The 21,756-nt window shown below is 42.4% G+C and overlaps 1 protein-coding gene across 1 annotated transcript; it reads left to right on the plus strand.

The window, feature by feature from the left end:
* The first annotated feature begins 2,618 nt into the window (after window positions 1-2,618).
* Spr (sepiapterin reductase) lies at window positions 2,619-7,828 on the plus strand. The gene is made up of 3 exons (XM_026411734.2): window positions 2,619-3,096; window positions 3,794-4,084; window positions 6,762-7,828. The coding sequence occupies exons 1-3, from the start codon at window positions 2,775-2,777 to the stop codon at window positions 6,950-6,952; spliced, it is 804 nt and encodes a 267-aa protein (XP_026267519.2). The 5' UTR covers window positions 2,619-2,774; the 3' UTR covers window positions 6,953-7,828.
* The last annotated feature ends 13,928 nt before the right edge of the window (window positions 7,829-21,756 follow it).

Consider the following 21,756-nt stretch of genomic DNA (forward strand, 5'->3'; position numbering starts at 1 on the left):
TACTTCACTGTATTTCCAAAAATATAACAATAGTTCACTAGTCAAAAGCAGAAAAAGATGCGATGCTAGTAATTAACCCTACATATCTTACACAAAATTCGCCAATTTTTCTACTAATGACCTTTATCAGATTTAGGCTTTTAACACTATTTTAATATTTTTCTTACCTTTGGGGCATGTGTACCTTTAAAAACATACTACTGCTGGGCTGGCCATGTATGCTTGTAATCCCAGTGACTTGGAAGGCTGAGGTAGAAGGATCACAAATTCTAGCCAAGCCTCAGAAAACAGTGAGACCCTGTCTCAAAATAAAAAATACAAAGGACTGGGTATGCAGCTCTGTGATCAAGTGCCCTGGGCTCAAGCGCTAGTATCAAAAAAAAAAAAAAAAAAAGAACAAAAAGAAAAAAACCCAAACAATGCTGTGGATATAGCTCAGTTGGTTTAATGCTTACCTAGTGTGCACAAGGCCCTGAGTTCAATCCTTTGTAATTAACACACACACTAACACACCAGCAAGAAAAAAAACAAACAAACCCACAATACTGTCAATTGCTACTACAGTGGTTCCCAGACTTATACATGAGAATCATCTGGAGATCTTTTAAATTTTTTAAGTTCATACCAGTGAGACCCAGTAGTTATGAAATGCCTAGTGACTCAAATGTGCAGACAGATTTAGGAAATTTTGTGCTGTTTTGAAAGGAATTCTATGGGCTGTGTTGCCCTTGAGATGTTACTCGTTAGACTGGCAGTTGGGGGACTCATGGGGTAGATAAGCATCTTCCTGGGAGGGGAAGAACTTTTGAGGTTCTGCCAGACTAAGCAAACTGCTGTCCTTGGGGGCTCTTCCTAAATGGCTCCCCATAGAAGCAACAATTTCCAGAGTCAATTTCTAATTTTCATCCATCTCTTCATTGTTCTCTCTTTTTCTTCAGAGCCTAACACATAACAAGAGTTCCACAAATGCTCATGGATGAGATTGTGCTTTCACCAACCTATTTTTTAAGGCCCAGAGAGCAGGGGAAAGGTATTAAATTTATTTGGAGGCAAAATCTCAGGGGCAATGACACTGAGGCATAGGAGTCTAAGAAATCTTAACAGAAGTGGTGGTGGGGTTGGGATAGGTATGAGTTCCTCAGAACCTACCTAATAAGGGAAGAAAGCTTTTTATAAATCTGTGCTTTGGTGCATACCTGTATCCCAGTGACTCAAGAGGCTGAGGCAGGTAATCACAAGTTCTAAACAAGCATCAGCAGCTTAGCAAGGCCCTCAGCAACTTAGAAAGATCCTTTCTTAAAATAAAAAATAATTTTAGCTCCGGGGTAGAATCTCAGGGTTCAATCCCCAGTATGTGATTGGGGTTTATATCTCTTGGGGAGCCACTGTGGCACTGCGGTCCTCCTAGAGCTGTGCAATAAACATCGAGCAAACACATTTGTGTCTTTTCACAATGTCAGAAGTTGTTGAATAACAATAAATGCATAGGTTACAATTTTTATCTGTGGCAGTTCTCTGAATATTTGTGGGTCACCTGGTAGTCCCTAAGCCAGTCTAATACAAGTCATTTTATTCCAATCATAATTTCTAATATCTGTAATAGCCAATTCATATATCATACTTCACCCAATGATATACACATGTAGGTCACAGAGAGAGATGAATCTAGAGTTAAAGATTATCAATGTAGGTGGTCAGAGAAGGATTGCAATGAATCAGTGCTGCAGAGTTGTCAAAGCAGAGGGTTCCTAAAGATGAAGGGCAGTAGGTAGTTTCAGTTTCAGAGTGACCAATGTGAGCTTTGCGTGGTCATCATGGGAAGGAGAAAACATGCTCTGCTAAAGCCTGAGGACAGAGGTTCATTGCTGTGGTGATTTTTCTGAGCAAGGCTCTTGGTGAGTGACCAGGTGACAGGGTCAGGGTGCCTGCTGCATGCAGTCTTAGGGCATTTTTCTTTCACTGTTTTTTTTTTTATAGGTGTGTGTAGGGGCACGTGATGAGGTTGATTCTCTCCTGTGTCTGGTGTTCCTCATATGATTTGGAATGTCCATGTATCCAGCTACTCCTTGATTTAGTTTGCACATATAAGCTTTTACCAATTTGTGCCTGAAGGTTGTGCTGGGCAGATGGTGGTTGTATACTTGTATAAACAAGGTCTAGAGCCATTCTACCTTGGCACTTGAACTTAAAATGGGCTCATTGCTAACTACTGCTGTACAAAACGGAGTAACTCAGGTTTAGGCAGTGCTTGAAAACTTCTGTTTTATACATGATGGAATAACTCAAGAACTGGGCACTGCCTGCTCTCCACAGACAGGGTGGAGAATTCTCTAAGCCCAGCAGGTATCCCGGCCCTACAAGGCATGGGCTTCCTTCAGGGCTGGTCACTAGGGGGCAAGGAGCAAGGCAACCTTCACTGGAGGAGGTCAGGAGTGTAAGGAAGCTGGGTCTGAGCTGGAAGGCAATCCCACAGCCCCGTGCTAGCAGGTGGTTTAACGGTTTGGCGAGCTGGAGTGACCGGTGAGCACCAGGGAACCCTGGGAACGCGGCCAACGGCTGGGGCCGCCCCCTGGCCCTTCCTAGTTACCTAATCGCGCAGACTCTGGAAGTCCGCACTCCCACTTCTCCACTTCCGCCAGGGAATCCTTTCCAGCACCGGGGGCCTGAAACCTTAGGTTTCGCCCCGGCCCCGCTGGACAGCTCCTCCCACCGCCCCGCCCCGCTCCAGGTCTTAAGGGTCTCGGATCCCCTCTCGAGCACCTGAGATCCCTGACATGGAGCCTGGGAGCCACAGGGAGGGCGGCTTCGGCAGCACGGTGTGCGTGCTCACCGGGGCCTCCCGCGGCTTCGGCCACACGCTGGCTCAGCTCCTGGCTGGGCTGCTGTCCCCCGGCTCGGTGTTGCTCCTCACCGCCCGCAACGGGGAGGCGCTGAAGCAGCTGGAGGCAGAGCTGGTCGCGGAGCACCCAGGCCTGCGCGTGGTGTGGGTGCCCGCCGACCTGGGCTCGGATGCCGGCCTCCAGCAGCTGCTTGGAGCCCTGCGTGACCTCCCCAGACCCGAAGGGCTTCAGCGACTGCTGCTTATAAACAATGCGGGTGAGACGCGGGGGCTCGGGCGGACTCTCCATTTAAGCGTTCACTTCCCACCCCCACCCGCGGGAAAAGAAAGGGCGATTCCTAGGCCATCAGACTAGGTGGCTGAGAGCCCAGACGCCCAGTGGTTACGGTTTGGGTGGCACCCAGGTGCAAAACGTAGAGGAGCAAGCCCGGGTGCCCTCGAGGTGACCTGGCCCTCACCCTGACAAGGTTTGCCCAAACAAGTTTTCTAAGGCGTCCATAGAACTTTCTAGAACTCCTTGCGCAGCGCCCTCTAGCGAGAGCCTAAGTCCAAACATGATGTCTCCAAATTGCTTTGCTTCTCTAAACTGTCCCTAGAGCTCTGCCCCACCCTCTCCCCAGTCCAAGCAAGGTGAATTCATTCTCACTGGGCAGTTTGGGTAGGTGGTCTCCTCTCCACACATTAGTCTTTCTGCAGAGCTTCAGAAGCAGGAAATGCCTTGGGAAGTGCCAGGTGGATGTTTGCTCTCGGTCTGGATGGGAAGGGGGTTTCTGGAGGAATTGAGGGAGGGCCCTAGGAGGAGAAGGCCCCTCCCATGCTGGGTTATTTCTTTTGCTTCCCACACTCTTGGTGCTGGGGATTGAACCCACAGTCTCCCACATGCTAGGCAAGTGCTCTACCATAGAACTACATCCCTGGTGCTTCACTGAGTTATTTCCACCTCTGGTTTTTCAGCCACTCTTGGGGATGTTTCCAAAGGTTTCCTGAACCTGAGTGACCCAGCTGAAGCAAACAGCTATTGGGCTCTGAACTTGACTTCCATGCTCTGCCTGACCTCCAGCATCCTGAAGGCCTTCCAGGACTGTCCTGACTTGATTAGGACAGTGGTTAACATCTCATCCATTTGTGCCCTGCAGCCCTTTAGGGGTTGGGCATTGTATTGTGCAGGGAAGGCTGCCCGTGATATGATGTTCCAAGTCCTGGCTGCAGAAGAACCGAGTGTGAGGGTGCTGAGCTATTCCCCAGGTAGGTGGAAGGTACTGCCATCACTGTCCCCCAGAACTGGCTGGTTCCCCCTGAGGGCTGGATAAAAGGCCTAGCCTGTCTCTCTGGAGAAGGACCCACAAGGTATGTTGTTCCTGAATCATGATCCTCACCCGCTAAGGTGACATATACATAGCAGGGAAGTTAGAGCTTGCAGGAGCAATGGATGAAGACAGAGAGAGTAGGGATTGGCCTGGAATAGAGAGTGGCACAGGGAAGTCTGAGATGTTAGATGAACACTAGGATTTGAATTCTGGGCCCCAACCACCTCTCCTCATATGAAATGGGAAAGATGCTACCTGTCTCACAGGGTAGTTGGGGAGAAGAAGGAGATAGTGTATGTGAAAATGATCCTCAGCAATGAAGTACTCTCCTAGAATTTCTAGTTGTTCCATAGGACTTGTCACACTGCATGACCTTCGTAGGTGTACTTGATGGGAAAACTGGTTCATCTGTGTGTGCCCAGCAGCTAGCTAGCAAAGCTCCACTGGGGCAGTTTGCAGGGAGTGTTAGTAGAGTGACATGCAGACAGGCATTGTTGAGTGGTGACAACCTAGGCTGAACTGGGCTGGAACCCTTGCAGTGGGTGATGCTGGGATGAATAAGATCATTCCCTGTCCTTGTGGAAGTTGAAAGGTATAGGGTCTTGGGACACCTGATCTGGTTTCTGACTTCTCCACCCAAATACCACAGTGCCAGGGCCTTTATTCTAGACTTGCAGTTCCCGCAGTTAGAAGGGGGTGACAGGGCTGTGGTTGAATGTCTGAGCAGCCAGGTAGAGATCCAGCTTTGTGTCCTGGGGACAGAGATATAATAGAATGGCCTGCCCAAAGCCCAGATGCGGCAAGATCAGGGATTCTACCTTGCTTCCAAGTCTGTGATCATTTCTGTGCTGCGTCTCATGTTCTCCCATTGCTCCCATCCCAGTAAACTCATGCACTTATTCTGGAGCCAACACCCCAGCTCATCACCTGCTCTGAGCTCATTCAGAACACAGTGACTGAATGTCAGTTAAGCTAGAAGTGGAGATCGCAGATGGCCACATGGCTAGGTTTGATGTCAGGAGTCTGGGTGTTCTGAGAGAGCTGAGATTTTTAGAAGCTCCCCAGAGCCTTTGTACAAGGCAGAGACCAGTTTGGTTTTCATTTCAGTCTCTGGAAGAACCTTCTAACAGGTGTCCAAAGTTAGAGTGTGCTATTTGGAAAGGTAGCACATCTCCTGTCATCAGGATGAGAAGCGATTGGAAGGTGTTTGAATGTTAGAAGATGATATTCTTTCCAGCCCTGAGATTCTTGTGATTTTCTGACCCTCGGGATCATTAACTCTAGATTCTGGGATGTTGTGATTTCTGTATGAAGAATAGCAAGTGCTTACAAGAGTTCAAAAGAGAACAACAGTTCCTTTCAAATGGGGAGACTAGGAATGATTTTACTGGAGGTAGATGAACTCTGAATTGACCCATGAGGGCTGTTTAGATGTTGGCAAGTGGTAGACATGTCCCAGCAGTGCAGGTAAAGAAGGGGAAGTGGGTTATGGAGTGACAGTCCTTGCAGTTTGGAAGCTGGGTGTGCCCAGTAGGAAGTGAGTAAGGGACCTTGATTACTTGGCAGTTAATTCAGAAAACTGGTCAGGGGTAATGGAGGATTTGAAAAGACAAGAAAGAGGGCTGGGGTTGTGGCTCAGTGGCAGAGCGCTTGCCTTGCACACATGAGGCACTGGGTTCAATCCTGGCATCAAAGACATTGTGTGCGCATATAACTAAGAAATTAGAGAGAGAGAGAGAGAGAAAGCTGAGGCCAATTGGATCATTATACCCCGATGGAAATGTAATGACCCAGAGCTAGCTCAGAGCGTTTATTACATAAGTTTCTTTAAAGCATGCAGGATGAAGGATGAACTTCTGGGTCATCCCATTATAATTATTAGCTTGTACCCCCAGCAACTGGTATCTAAACTAATGGTCTAAACTGATAGTGTCATGGGAAGCACAGAACAGGGCATTACCATGGCAACTGGGCAGTCTCAACTAGTTCCTTTGCACAAGGAGTTCCCAGCACAGGTGCGCCCTGGTCGCTGGACATCCATGACTGTGATTCATATCACCTCTCAGATAGGAAGTCCTGAGGGGTTTTCAGCAGAGAAATGGGCATGATATTTTAGAAAAATGAGTTTAGCAGAAGGGTGGGTTGAAGCACCCACCCTTGAAAAGGAAGGGCCTGGTTGTCAGGGTATGTAGATGCAGGAGGATCCTGCCTGGGACCTGGCTGGCTGTGGGCAGAGGGCAAGGTGGGAGGAAGGCACCAGGGGTTTTAAATACTTCATGTGTAGAAGTGGGAAAGTCAAGAGAAGGTGCTGCGGGACTGGAGTTAGTGTATGCTTTGCACGTGTAAGGCCCTGAGCTTCATCTCCAGCACCACATTGAAAACAAATGGAAAAGAGAGAGAGAAGGTACTGTTTGGGCAGGTGGTGAGGGGTGATGACAACAGGGTAGTTGGTTGGAGGGAACCGTGTTTTGTGTGGGCTTTGGAATTTGAGTTGGGAACTCGGTAGTGACAAAGTAGCATCTTTAACCAACTCCGACCATGCATTTCAGCCCAAATGAAGTATTGCCTCTGGCCAGACCTGACTCGGCTCCATTCTTCTGCTTTTTGTCCTCTAGGTCCCCTGGACACAGACATGCAGCAGTTGGCCCGGGAGACCTCAGTGGATCCAGACTTACGAAAAAGGCTACAGGATCTGAAGACAAAGGGGGAGCTGGTGGATTGCGGGATGTCAGCCCAGAAGCTGCTGAACTTGCTGCAAACAGACACGTTCGAGTCCGGAGCCCATATAGACTTCTATAGTGAATAGCCTATGTCTTTGGCTTCCTGGGCATTTTGAGCTCTACTTTTGGGCACATCTCAGGAGCCCCTATGGCTGCCCACACCCTTTCACAAAGCCCCCTGCCAACCCTGCCCAACACAGATAACCACTCATGCCTACTGCCCTGCCTGCAAAGGCAGCCAGTGGGAGTGGCTGGTGTCACCAGTTGTCAGGATCTCTGTCATGCAGCCTGGCTGATAAGGAGGCTTGGAGAGAGGTTATGGGTATTGTAGTTCTCTATCCCCAGGAACAGAATTTTAGGGATGGGAAAAGTCGCTGAAACACTGAAGAGACAAGTTTGGGACTCTTGCCCCTGGCTGGTCCATGGGAAAGGAGGGAGTGATGTGATATGAAGGGTGGCCCATGTAGACTCACAGGTGGCCTGGAGGGAAAGAGGACAGAGCAGGTTCCAGCCCACACAGATACCCTTTGCTCAGGATAATGAGATCTTCTGTTGAATTTCCTGTCTTTATCCAGATGCCTTCTTTTAGAACTGACCTTCCCTCTAGGCTGGGCGTTTCTGTACATGAAGAAGGAAGATACAAATAAAAGGAGGCTCAATGTTCATTAATGCCTGCATCCTGCTCTCCTAGAGAGCTCATAGCTAGGATTACGGATGTGTACCTTCATGCCCCATGTGCTATTAAGGCCTTGTTCATAAGGGAGGGCAACAGAAAGACATGTTTATATTTTAAAGGTCTCAATAATAAACTATTTTTTTCTCTGAACACCAAAAAAAAAAAAAGTAAAAAAATGCTAAAGAACTACTCCAGATGCCCAAGAAAGGAATCAAAATAAAGAACTTGAGTACATATTTTGATGTTGTATCTGTTGTTTTTAGTTTGGGGCATTGAACCCAAGGGTGCCCTACCATGGAGCTACATCTCCAGGACTTTTTATTTTTTATTTTGAGACAGGGTCTTGTTAAGTTGCCAAGGCTTGCCTTGAACTTGTGATCCTCCTACCTCAGCCTCCTGAGTCACTGGGTTTACAGGTATGCACCACCACACCTGGTTAGAACTTGAATACATAGAAGATGTGGTATAATAAAAATGTAGATAACCAGTGAGAACAGAAGAGTGCTTAAATATATTTTTTGTTTCCATGCTGTTAAAACTGAAGATACCAAAAATAATTCATAAAGGAGAAGACCATAATGTATAAGACAAAATACTGATAAGCTGAGTCAAAAGGCTGTACTATAGGGGCTGGGGTTGTGGCTCAGCAGCAGAATGCTCACCTAGCACGTGCGAGGCCCTGTGTTCGGTCCTCAGCACCACATAAAAGCAAATAAAAGGTATTGTGTCCAACTACAATTAAAAAGTAAATTTTTTTTTTTTTTAAAAGGCTGTACTATAGTTTGGATATGAAGTGTCCTCCAGAGGCTCATGGTAAATAGGCCTGATGGCCAGAGTGTGGTGCTGTTGGGAGATGGTTAGAAACTAATGGTTGGAGCCTAATGAAAGGAAGTTAGGTCATTGGGGTGGGGGCATGCCCTTGAATGGGGATATTGGGTCCCAGGCTCCTCTCTCTTCGTTCCATCCACCATGAGGTATGTAGGTTTCCTCCACCAGATGCTCCTGCCAGGATATTCTGCCTCATCAAAGGCCTAGAGGTAACAGGGCCAAGAAACCATGAGACAAAATCTTTCCTCACTTTAAGTGCATTTCTCAGTATTTTGTCACAGTGGTGGAAAACTAACATAAGATACATGAAGTTTTTTTTCAGTTCTGGGATTGAACCCAGAGACATTACCACTGAGCTATATTTCCACCCTTTTTAATTTTTGAGACAAAGTCTCACCAAGATGTGCAGACTGGCCTCAAACTGGTAATCCTGAACATTCTGAGTTACTGGAATTTCAGGTGTGTCCACTGTATACAGCACCTACATAAAAAAAAAAAAAAAAAAATAGTACCTGAGAAGGTATTGAGGAAGGGATTAAATGTGCTGGATCTCTCGTAATATGGAGGGATATTAATAGCAATAATAATTTCTACTACTTGTTGAATCATGAAAAATGTATTAAGTGCTTTATGTCTAGTGGCTTTGTCCCACCCTCTATTAATATAAGAATTGTTTGCTGGGCATGATGGTACACACCTTTAATCCTAGTGGCTCAGGAGGCTAAGGCAGGAGGATTGCAAGTTCAAAGCCAGCCTCAGCAACTAAGCAAGCCCCTAAGCAACGTAGTGTTACCTGCCTCAAAATAAAAATTTTAAAAGGGGCTGGGAATGAGGCTCAGTGGTTAATGCCCCTGGGTTCAATCTGTGTGTGTGTGTGTGTGTGTGTATGTGTGTATTGTTTGAATGGCTCACCATTACAACTCCAGAGCTAGCCCGTTTTCTATTTCATAGTAGTCTTTCAACAAGTATTAGTGCAATGTTTAAAACATTTAATAAAGTAAACAAGGTTTGAAGGTATTATATGACCTACCCAAGACGGTACAAATAAAGGCAAGGATTATAACCAGGCCTCTAAAGTGCAAAGTCATTGTTGTCCTAACACATAATGTTTTGATGACTTTGGTGTGTGCATGGTCCTAGGAACCTAACCTGCAGCCTCACACATGCTAGGAAAGCCTGCTACCATTAAGCCACATCCCTAGCCCAAGGTTTTGATTTTAATGTTGGTGGAAAAACACAAGTGCATGCATTTATAATTTTATTTCAAAAGCAACCATTAGTATAATTAAAGTAGGATTGCAACTTCCAAATCAATAGGAGGTAAAGTAATTATAACAAAAGAAATGAGTAAAGAAAAAGTGAATAAATAGAAAACTCAACGAAGCCAAGAAATAGGAAGCCTAATAGAAAAATGGGCAAAGAACATGAACAAACAGCTTAAAGGGTAAGAAAAAAAATCTACAACCGGGGCTGAGGAATAGCTTAGGGGTAGAGCTTCTGCCTGGCACGCCTGAGGCCCTGGTTTCCATCCCCAGCTCTGCAACTGAAGAACAACCTTCCTAAAATCCAAAGAAATAAAGGAAGGCCGGTGTGTAGCTCAGGGGTAGCATGTCTGCCTAGGACGTATAAGACCCCGTTTAATCCCTGCACCATGAGGAAGGGCAGTGGGGCAGAAAGAAGAAAGAAACATAGTGAAATGGACATGCTTATCTAGGTTGGAGTATAAACCAACCTAATCATTTTAATCATTTTAAAGCTCATTTTGACAATATCTATTCGAGTGAAGAATATTCAAGTCCTTTTATCAGTTTCCCAGGATTTTATAAATTATTTTCTTTTATAAAAGTTGGTCAAACAGGAGGCTCATGTATCTTTATACTCAGACTGGCAATGGGACTGTTTCCATTTCCATATCAAACATACCAAAAAGAGAGACAGTAATATAATGGGCCTCATTGTGTCCATAAGCCAGATTCGATACTAAAATTAATGTCAAGGTTTTGCCTCCCTTTGCTTTATCTATTTTCTCCTTCTCTGTGTGTGTGTTACTGGAATATCTTAAGAAAATCTCAGATTTTGTGTCACTTTGTATCTAAAAACTCTGATAATTTTCTTACATAATTATATGCCATTATCATACCTTAAAAGATTAAAAAATAAATCATTGATATCATTAATAACCAGTCCATATTAAAATTTACCCAACTATATTATAACTGTGTTTTTACATTGATTTGGTTGAATCAGAATCCATATGTGTATGTGTATAAATACACACACACATACACACACACACACACACACACACACACATATATATATATATATTTTGGGGGAGGGGTACCAGAGATTGAACCCAGGTTCTCTTAACCACTAAGCCATATCCCCAGCTCCCTTTTAGGTTTTGAGACAGGGCCTTGCCAAGTTGCTGAGATTGGTCTCAAACTAGCAATCTTCCTGCCTCAGCCTCCCTAGTGGCTGGGATTTAGATATGGGCTACCTCACCAGGCATAAAATCTGTATTTTGAATTTAGTTGTAATGTCCCTAATATAAAGTAATCCCTCCCTTCTTTCTTTGTTTGCCATTGACTCAAAGAAACTTATCATAAAGATTCATGTTCTGGATTTTTTTCTGCTTTCTTAATTCATTTTTCACTTCCCATCTCTCAAATACTCTAAAGGGTTGCTGTGAAGTTTACATTTCATCACATCAAAGGGTACATAATACAGAACCTGAACTTTAGATAAGAGCGACCTCTTAACTGTTTGAAATCTCCGAATTACCCAACAGGTTCAGATAGGGACAATCCTGTCCCTCTGTTATAAATTTCCCCATGAACTTTTCATCTAATTGTTTCACCCATTGATAATCTTTGCCCGAATCAATTATTTTACTACCAGTTACAAAATAGTAATATTTTTTCCTCTGTCATTTCTTCTACATTAATTAGCTGAAATTTTCTATAAATTATTCCTGGCTAAAGCCAAATATGTAACAGTGGTCCACTTTATGCTTTGAATATGGCCCTTGCTACTCTGCCACTGCAACTGATTTTTAAAATGGACGTGTTTCTTACTCTTCCCTTCTCCCACCACTCCATAATCTCAGGGAAACAAGAGTACCTTTCTTCCCTATCTTAGGTAGATTTATCTGTCCTTGAGCAGATACCCATCATTGGGGTGAAGTAATCCATTGGGGTGGCATCAGAAGATCTCAGAAATGACTATCCCCCAAATGAACAAGTGAACTCCAACTCTCTTAGAGAACATGTGGAATGTAGCCTTTGAATCATCTCTTAAAAGCCCGTGCTCCTGCTGATGGGCAGAATTCACAGCCTTTGGGACAGGAGTCCACTGTTTCTCCTTTGCTAGCAAAGCAATAAATCTTTTTCCTTTTTCTCAAAATTGTGTCCTTGTTATTGGATTGGCATCGAGGACAAGGACTGAACTTTCAGCAACAAATTTGGCACCCTAGAGGGGACCCTAGAGCAGTCCCCGCTCCAGCTTTCTTGGTAGGCCTACATCTCCAAGGAACCCCACTCCCATGGTAAGGATAAAGGTTGCTGGCGAACTTGCTGCAACTGCTGGTGAGTTTGCCACTGCTTGAACCAGAGGAGCTGTTCCTGTGAGTATAAGGAGCAGGTGGGGGACCATCCCAGCAGCTACTGAAGCTCCTTTTGCTCCTTTTTCTGCCTTCCCTTTCTGAACATTCCACAGGTTGCTCGTCATGGGTCCATCATGGTCCACTTTGAGAAAAAGGAAATTTAACAGGAAATTCGAGACAACTTCGGCCATCTGGTAAGTCCCCCGGTGTGCACACCAAGACCCTTGATTCCACTCATCTGGTTCCTCTTTGTGGGAACATCTGGTCCCTCTTTCTGGGAACATCTGGTCTTCTTTCTGGGGACATCTGCAGTGCCTCTGGTGAAGGAGTCACTGTTAAGGATAACTCAGGAACCTAGGGATGTTTACTGCTTTTTGATCTGTTCTAGGTTCTCATCTGTTTGTTGACTTGGGTTTGGGAATTCCCTCTGGTTGTCTGTGTTTTTGTTTTGTTTGTATCTGTTACTGCCCCTTTTAAGACATGGCCAATACTGCATTGATCCTCTGGGTAGTGTCTTGGGAAAGATCTTGGCTGCTCAATTTAAAGCTTCCCATCTATCGACCATGGTTTGGTCTCTCTGTGTTGTATCGTGTTTGTACAATCTTGCAATTGGAGTTGGTCTGTTACAGGTAAAGTAAGTTGAAGAAAGGGCCACCTATAGGTATAAGTCTAAGATAATGTTTTTCTGCAATGATCTGGCTTTTAAATAGCTTTCTGGATTATTGTACAATCTTGCAGTTGGAGTTGTTCTGTTAAAACTAAAATAAGTGGAAGAAATTTGTACGTGCAGGTCTGTGTGTTATAAAGGTTTCTGACTTTTAGCCCTGGTTTTGGTGATCCTCTCTCATCCATTCTTTTGTATGTGTAACTGGCTCTTTACATGGGTCATGATAGGGATGACCCTATCTAAGAGAAAGAGAATTTACTGTAACACAGTCTGGACTTTGAATGTCTTTGCTGTATTATTATACAATTCTGAAGTTCAATTTAGTCTGTCAGAGGCAAAGTATATGTAAGAGATTCTGTATGTACATGCATTTATGCAGTTACCTAATAAGGGGTCTGAACCGTCAGGAACTAATTTGAAGGTGCCAAAAGACACTGCTTCTGTGCAAGGATAGCAGGACACCAGATGAAAGTGTTAAAAAGAGGGTAACTGATGTGATACAGCAATCTGTATACGGGATAAAATTGGGAGTTCATAACTCATTTGAATCAAACTGTGAAATATGATGTATGAGGAACTATGTAATGTTTTGAACGACCAACAATAAAAAAAAAAAAAAAGAAAGTGTTAAAAAGATTTGAATCTTTTAAACCCAGCACCTGCACTCCCAGCACTGTTTCTCAGCCTTGTCCCAAGCAGCTGCAGGTCATCTCATTGTGGTCAAGGACACTGGCCCTAAATTAGAAAAAAATCCCAGAAAAGTTGCCTGGACTGTAGAAAAATAGCAAAAGGGACCCTGGCCTCAGCCCCTGCCTTCCAGCCCCTTTTGCCCATGGAAGGTGGAGGGTTCTGGCCACAAAGGATGTGGCAGTAGTTTTCAGCACTGTTAGTTTATGACCTAGGGACAGGAATAGTCTCCGCTTTTAAGATCTGACAGTACACCCCATTTGGCCGGGAGATATCTGTCACTGAGGCAAAGCAATTTTTGCTATAACAGTATCCCATCAAACTAAATACCTGGGAGACTGACAGAATTGATAACTACACACAGAAAACGACAGAAACTAAGGCCAACTCCAGTTTTGTAAGCAGCTTCTGCAAAGGGGTCTTCAAGGAAGCCTAAATAAAAGGATGGAAACAGCCACCTCCATTGCATATCAATGTGCCTCGTATAAGAAAAAGGCCCAGAAGGAGAGTCTGGGTGCAGTTGAAAATGGCAAACTCGCTTAGGGTTGATGGCATTGTGATGATGGTAATGGAGACAGGTCAGGCTCAAAAGTACCTTGTGCTCCAACCCTTTGAATGCAGCCTGGAAGAAAAAAGATTAAGGCACAGGTTTTCATATGCTGAATTGTCCAAACCTCGCCCTGGATGAAATTTCTTGTGTAAATTAAATGCAGAGATAACATTCATAAGGACTGTTTCAGACTATGAATTTAAGAAAGGGTCCAAAACTAGAAAAGATAAAAGAAAGTTACAGGTATGGAAATATAATATAGTAGAGAAAATTAGAAGTAAAAGAATTATTTCTGGATAAGAAAGTATTTTGTCTGGTAAAGTAATACTCTTGGGCTAAAGTCCAAGATGAAAAAAGACAAAACTAAGAACATAAAAAAGTTGTGAATGTTTAAGTAAGTTGCCCAATGTTTGTGGAAGACAAATCTCAAAAAGTTTGTTTTTGTGATTCAATTGGCTATAATTAGCACAGTCAGTCAAAATTATCTGAACTTTAATGTACTGATATGAAGCAAAGTCTGAAACGTTAATCTGCTCTTATCTATCAAGATAATTTTCTTGTATTTGTTAGGTTTTATTACTTGGGAAAACTAAGTCTTAAATGAATTAGGGTTTGTACCTATTTTAAAGTGTTAAAGATTAATTTTTACGGGTTAAACAACTGTTATTTAGGTTATAACAATATAGTTGACACCCTAAATATGTGACTAGGTATATATATGCATCTGAGAACTATATCTGTGTAAGACTTGTTTAAGTGTTATGTAAAAGTTTATAAAATGAAATTTTATGTAGTTTCCTGGCAAGATAATCAAGAAGTGCTCTCTTTATACATTGTATCTGACATAGAAGGGCCACATTATCATTTGAAGATCTGTCATATTTGTTTGCTTTGACCAAGTCAATTTATGATCATTAACACTGTTCTCTACATGTATAACAGATTTAAGGATATCCTTTGATTTTTGTTAACCCATGTAGGCCTGTGATTATTGTTATCGTACATTCTAGATTCTAAATTGTACTTTCAAAGGTAAACTTAGTTAAATGTAAAGCTTAGGAGAACATTTTGCCAAGTTGGTGTTCTCCAAACTAAAATTATGTTTGGAGAATTCCAAATTCTCAAATTTATATAAAAATAACAAATTTGGGGGTATGGGGTTATAGCTCAGTGGTAGAGAACTTGCCTAGCATGGGTGAGGCACTGGGATCAATCCCTGGCACCACATAAAAATAAATAAATAAAATATTGTGTCCATCTAGACAACTTAAAATCATAAAGTATAATACTAATAACAAATTTGGTTGATATTTATTCATGTCACTTGATGTTTTATAGCTGGATAAAGTAACCTGTTGTCAATAAATTATATATACAATATTGTGTTACTTCTCACACTGAAATTGGAATTTAAATGAATTTTTGAAAGACAATAAGGAAATCCTGATCTGTTTAAAGGTGACATTATAAAACATGGAAGCACTGTGCCACTTTTTCCACAAAAAACAAAGTTAAGAGCTCTCTTAGCCTTTCTTTAATTCATGTTTCAGATGTAATGTTGCATTGTCTTAATTATGAAGAGCCCTGACTTACCTGAGATTAGGCCCTGCCTTCCACCTAACTCCATGTTAGAATGGCTCCAAAATAGGCTACACTTCAGCTCATTTAAATTTATGTTCAAAGATTGATTTTGTTGTAAAGATTACTGTGATCTCAAACTGTGGATATAATGTATAACTAAGTAAAGGTTCAAGAGTATGAAGTTCATTTTTCTAGGTTCATAGCTATTACACAAACTGAATGTGTTTTTGCTGTTAATTTCATTTTGTATTTTCCTTGTAACTGTTGCCTGTTAGTGTTTTGCAGAAGTACTGCTTCTAAAAACAACAAAAACAACAAAACAACAAAAAACCTGGATTAATTTGAGATAATAAGCCATCATATACAGGACAGATAGTATATAATTCTGACTATCAGTACTAATGCTGACCCCAATTAAATGAAAGGGATAACTGTAAAATTATAGATATTGAAGTTATAACCTGTTGCTCTCTCTTAAAGACTGGTGAAGCTGGCTTGTTGGGTGTTCAAAATCAAAAACTTGGAGACCAAAGTCAAGAAAGTAAAAGGGCCAAGGGAAAAAACAGCCAATATTTTGGCCCTTGTGTTCTAAGGTCAGCCAGGACCCAGAGAATGTCAGGAACCCCTCTCTGGACCCTGCAACTCTGGTGAGTCACCCAATCTGCTGATCAGGGAGATCAAGAAGACACTAGAGAACAGGAAGCCAACCAGTGCACATTCTGCAAAGAGGAGGGTTATTGGAGATGGAAATTTCCCTGATGCTTTCAAGAGAAGCTACATATGGTCAGCAGAACCCTGACCCATCCTGGAAGATGGCACCACTGGTAGAAGAAAAGCTGAAGGAGACAAGAAGCTTCACATATGTCCCCAAGAGTGATCTCTGAGGAATCTCAGCTGATTTTTAAGAGCAGATAGGAACAAGGTCAGTCTTTTTGTGGGGAGTGGGGTAGGGCGGGTGCTGGGGATCAAACCCAGGGCCTTGTGCATGTGAGGCAAGCACTCTACCAACTAAGCTATATCCAGATGTCCACAAGGTGGGATCCAGCCCACAAGGTCAGTGTTGACCAACTTGGTCTTAAAGACCTGGCAGGAGAGCATAGCCTCAGCACAGTCCTACGTGGTCATTTTAAAGGAAAAACAATTTTTTAAATGTAACTTAAGATGTACACCTATGTCAGCCCTACAAAAAGTAAGTAAAGCTGGAGGCTGTAAAGAAAGGGTTCTTGTATAAGAGTGCCTAATAATAATGATCCCAAAGTACTCCAGAGTTGCCAGTTTGTCCTGAGTTACTTTGAGTTTGATCTAATAGACTTACTAATCTTTCTCACCTTCTAAATTTATAAACTTGATTTGTTTTCCACTGATAAGATTATGAGTTACTGTTCTCATGGTTTCAGAAACTGGCTGAAATACCAATTGCTTTTGTGCCAATTGTTTATTTTTTAAAAAGAGTAATGCTTTGCTTCTTGTTAATTATTGGCTTAGTATGATCCCTGCCCTATGTATGCCTTGTCCAATCACCTGCCATCTACCACTGTGGACCTCTGGTCTGCTCTGATGCTGAATGCCCTTAATTGTCCACACATCACTTGATTGAGAAAAAGAACTTAGGGTTACTTCCCCCAACTTCACCTGCTTTCAGCAGGAAGAAGTTTGGAGATGTCCTCACCCAATTTCCATAGAAATGAAATGTAGAAATTGAGAGTGGGTAAATGCAGCAGTGGCCTAATTTATGCTTTGAATATGACCCTTGCTGCTCTGCCACTGCAATTGATTTTTTTTAAATGGGGACATGTTTATTTCTCTCCCTCTCTCCCTATTCCTCTATAATCTCCCCTGCTTCTTTTTTAAATATTTTTTTAGTTATACATGGACACAATATCTTTATTTTGTTTATTTTTTATATGGTGCTGAGGATCGAACCCAGGGTCTCACACGTGCGAGGCGAGTGCTCGACCGCTGAGCCACAACCCCAGCCCTACCCTACTTCTTAATCTCAGGGGAAACAGGATTACCTTCTTCTTCATCTTAGGCAGATTTATCTGTCTTTGACTACACACCTACCATAGGAATGAAGTAATTCAGACTTTGGGGATGGTACCAGAAGATCTCAGAAATGACTATCCCCCAAATTAACAAGTGAACTACAACTCCAACAGAGAACACTTGGAATGTAGCCTTTGAATCACCTCTTTAAAAGCCCCTTGTACCTGCTGATGGGCAGAATTCACAGCCTTTGGGACAGAAATTCCCTGCGTTTCTCCTTTGCCAACAAAGCAACAAATCTTATTTTTTCTTCTTCTCAAAACCATGTCCTCATTATTGGATTGGCATCAGTGGTGAGGATTGAGCTTTTGGCAACATGAGCACCTCAGTGAATCTCCTTGGGTTAGTTGTCATTTTTATAATTGAACTGTAAGTATCGTTGACTTTGAAAACTTTTTAGAAATAATTTCATACTTTTCTTTCTTTTTTTTTTCAGTACTGGGGATTGAACCTAGGACCTCACACATGCTAGGCAAGTACTCTACCCCTGAGATACATTCACAGCCCTAAATTCATACTTTTAAAAAGTTGAAAAATATAATAAGAACTCTTGGATAGCTGGGTGTGGTGGTAGTTGAAAAACAGAATAAAGAACTTCTGAATAGTTGGTTGTGGAAGTGGTTGAAAAATAGAATAAAGAACTCTTGAATAGCCAGGCATGGTGGCGCATGTCTGTAATCTCAATGATCAGCTGAAGCAGGAGGATCACAAGTTTGAAGCCAACCTGGGCAATTTAGCAAGACCCTGTCTCAAAATTAAAAAAAAAAAATTAAAAGGACTGGGGATGTAGATTAGTGGTAGAGCACCCCTGGGTTCAATCACCAGTTAGCAGGGGGAAAAAAATAGCCTCCTGAATATCTTTAATCCAGATTTCCTAAATATTTACATATTACCACACTTCCTTGATTCATTCTATTTTTTTCTTTTTAATATTTTTTTTAGTTGTTGTTGGACACAATACCTTTATTTTATTTATTTATATGTGGTTTTGAGGATCAAACCCAGGGCCTTGCACGTGCTAGAAGAGCATTTTTACGGCTGAGCTCCAACCCCAGTCTCATTCTATTTTTTCCTAAGGCATTTGAGAATGTGTTTCAGATATGATACCCCTTTACCTCTAAATACTTCACTGTATTTCCAAAAATATAATAATAGTTCACTAGTCAAAAGCAGAAAAAGATACGATGCTAGTAATTAACCCTATATATCTCACAAAAAACAAAATTCACCAATTTCTGTACTAATGACCTTTATCAGATTTAGGCTTTTAACACTATTTTAATATATTTCTTACCTTTGGGGCATGTGTACCTTTAAAAACATACTACTGCTGGGCTGGTCATGTATGCTTGTAACCCCAGTGACTTGGAAGGCTGAGGTGGGAGGATCATAAATTCCAGGCCAGCTTCAGAAAATAGTGGAGACCCTGTCTCAAAATAAAAAATACAAAGTACTGGGGTCGTAGCTCTGTGATAAAGTGCCCCTGGGCTCAAGCCCTAGTGAAAGAGAAAGAAAGAAAGAAAGAAAGAAAGAAAGAGAGAGAGAGAGAGAGAGAGAGAGAGAGAGAGAGAGAAAGAAAGAAAGGAGGGAGGGAGGGAGGGAGGGAGGGAGGGAGGGAGGGAGGGAGGGAGGGAGAAGAAAGAATGAAAGAAAGGAAAAATGGAAGAAAAAAAGAAAGAGAAAGAGAGAGAGAGAGAGAAACCCCAAACAATGCTGTGGCTATAGCTCAGTTAGTAGAGTGCTCACCTAGTGTGCACAAGGCCCTGGGTTCAATCCTCAGTAACACACATACACACATGGGGGGGGGGGGAAGCAAGGAAAAAAATTCCCACATTGCTGTCAATTTCTACTGCAGTGGTTCCCAGACTTGTACATGAGAATCATCTGGAGATCTTTTTAAATTTCCCAAGTTCAGGTCAGTTGGACCCAGTAGTTATCAAATGCCTAGTGGTTCCAATGTGCAGACAGATTCAGGAAATTTTGTGCTGTTTTCAAAGGAATTCTATGGGCTGTGTTGCCCTTGAGATGTTACTCGTTAGACTGGCAGTTGGGGGACTCATGGGTAGATAAGCATTTTCCTGGGAGGGGAAGAACTTTTGAGGTTCTGCCAGACTAAGCAAACTGCTGTCCTTGGGGGCTCTTCCTAAATGGCTCCCCATAGAAGCAACAATTTCCAGAGTCAATTTCTGATTTTCATCCATCTCTTCATTGTTCTCTCTTTTTCTTCAGAGCCTAGAACATAACAAGAGTTCCACAAATGTCCAATGAATTCATGGATGAGATTGTGCTTTCACCATCCTGTTTTCTAAGGCCCAGAGAGCAGGGGAAAGGTATTAAATTTCTTTAGAGGCAAAATCTCAGGGGCAACTGAGGGATAGGAGGAGTCAGAAACCACAGAGAATCAGGGGTAATAGGTGTCAGAGTTGCTCAGAACTTACTTAATACAGGAAGAAAGCTTTTTTAAGTCTGTGCTGTGGTGCACACCTATAATCCCAGTGACTCAGGAGGTTGAGACAGGAGAATCACAAGTTCCAGGCCAGCATCTGCAGCTTAGCAATGCCCTCAGCAATTTAGTGAGACCCTGTCTTAAGATTAAAAAATAATAAGAAGAACCCAGTGCAAAAAAAAAAACAAATACACACACATACACACACACACACACACACACACACACACAATTTGGAGGAGCCCTGTGGCAGCTCTATCCTGAAAGAGCTATCCTGAAAGAGCTACTTCATTAACATTGAAACAAACACATTTGTGTCTTTCCACAAATTTGTGTCTTTTCACAATTTGTTGATAATAATAAATTCAAAGGATACACCATTTTCATCTATGGCAGTTCTCTGAATACTGTGTGTCACCTAGTAGTCATAAGCTGGGAAAACATAAATTCTTTTAATCCAGTTGAGGATGGGGGACAAAAAGACATTCAGTGTAAGTAATACATAATTGGGTCCCATCCAGGAAATGGGGGCTGATTCAGCAGGAAATAAAATGTTAATACTTTCAGGACACATCCCCCTCCTCTACCTGTTGCCAAGAATATCTGCCTCCTGGGAATTGTTCCTCCCTACTAGGATTTATGAAATAACAAATGAAATAATGTCTCCTACGCCATTCCCTTTCTTCCTGAATCATTATACCTTTGGCCCACCTTTTAGCCATGTAGGCAGGATGGGAGAAGAGGTCATGAGAACAAAGGAAATCTAAAATGTACAAAAGGGGCAGGATGTCCCCCGACCATTTCCTTACACACCCAGCTCTGGGACCCCTTCTCCTGGGAGAAGTCTATCTCTGTTCTATCCTTTAAATAAAACCTGCTTTCTGTGCTTGCCTCAGCAATTCTTCAGTATTGAATCTTCACATCTAGGGGAATGGAACTTGGCCCTGATGAATTTTCATCACTGGTATCAAAATCATGATTTCTAATGTCATACTTCACACGATGATGTACACATAGATGACAGAAAGTGTTGAGAAGGCCACCGGGTTACAGGATGCTGAGCCAAGAGCACAAGAGATGAACCCAGAGTCAAAGAGTCACTATAGGTGGTCAGAGAAGGGTTTTTAAAAATTATTTTATTTGTTCTTATTAGTTACATATGACAGCAGAATGCAATTCAATTCATATTACACAAATAGAGCAAAGCTTTTCATGTCTCTGGTTGAACACAAAGTATAATCACACCATTCGTGCTTTCATATACATACTTAGGGTAATGATGTTCATCTCATTCCACCGTCTTTCCTACCCCCATCCCCGCCTTCCCCTCCCTTCCTTTTGCCCTATCTTTTTTTAAAAAAATACTTTTATTTTATTTATTTATTTTTATGTAATGCTGAGGATCAACCCAGAGCCTCGCATGTGCTAGGCAAGCGCTCTACTGCTAAGCCACAATCCCCTCTCCCCACTTTGCTCTATCTAAAGTTCATCTATTCCTCCCCTGCTCCCTGCCCCATCCCCATTATGAATAAGCATCCTTAGATCAGAGAAGACATTTGACATTTGGATTTTGGGGATTGGCTTACTTCACTTAGCATTATAGTCTCCAACTCCATCCATTTACCTGCAAAAAATAAATAAATAAATAAAAATGATAACCCTTTAGCCATGTTAACAAAGAGAAGGAGAGAGAAAAGTCAAATTACTAACATCTGTGATGAAAAAGGAAATAATCACAACAGACACCACAGAAATACAGAAGATAATTAGAAATTATTTTGAAAATTTATGCTCCAATAAAATAG

The sequence above is a fragment of the Urocitellus parryii genome, chromosome 12, assembly GCF_045843805.1.
Source record: "Urocitellus parryii isolate mUroPar1 chromosome 12, mUroPar1.hap1, whole genome shotgun sequence".
Classification (NCBI taxonomy): Eukaryota; Metazoa; Chordata; class Mammalia; order Rodentia; family Sciuridae; genus Urocitellus; species Urocitellus parryii.

Excerpts from the sequence above, each read along its gene's own strand:
- Spr (XM_026411734.2), top strand. The coding sequence starts at position 2,775 with ATGGAGCCTGGGAGCCACAGGGAGGGCGGCTTCGGCAGCACGGTGTGC. Across the intron at positions 3,097-3,793 it reads GCTGCTTATAAACAATGCGG|CCACTCTTGGGGATGTTTCC; the intron begins GTGAGACGCGGG and ends CTGGTTTTTCAG. Across the intron at positions 4,085-6,761 it reads GGTGCTGAGCTATTCCCCAG|GTCCCCTGGACACAGACATG; the intron begins GTAGGTGGAAGG and ends TTTGTCCTCTAG.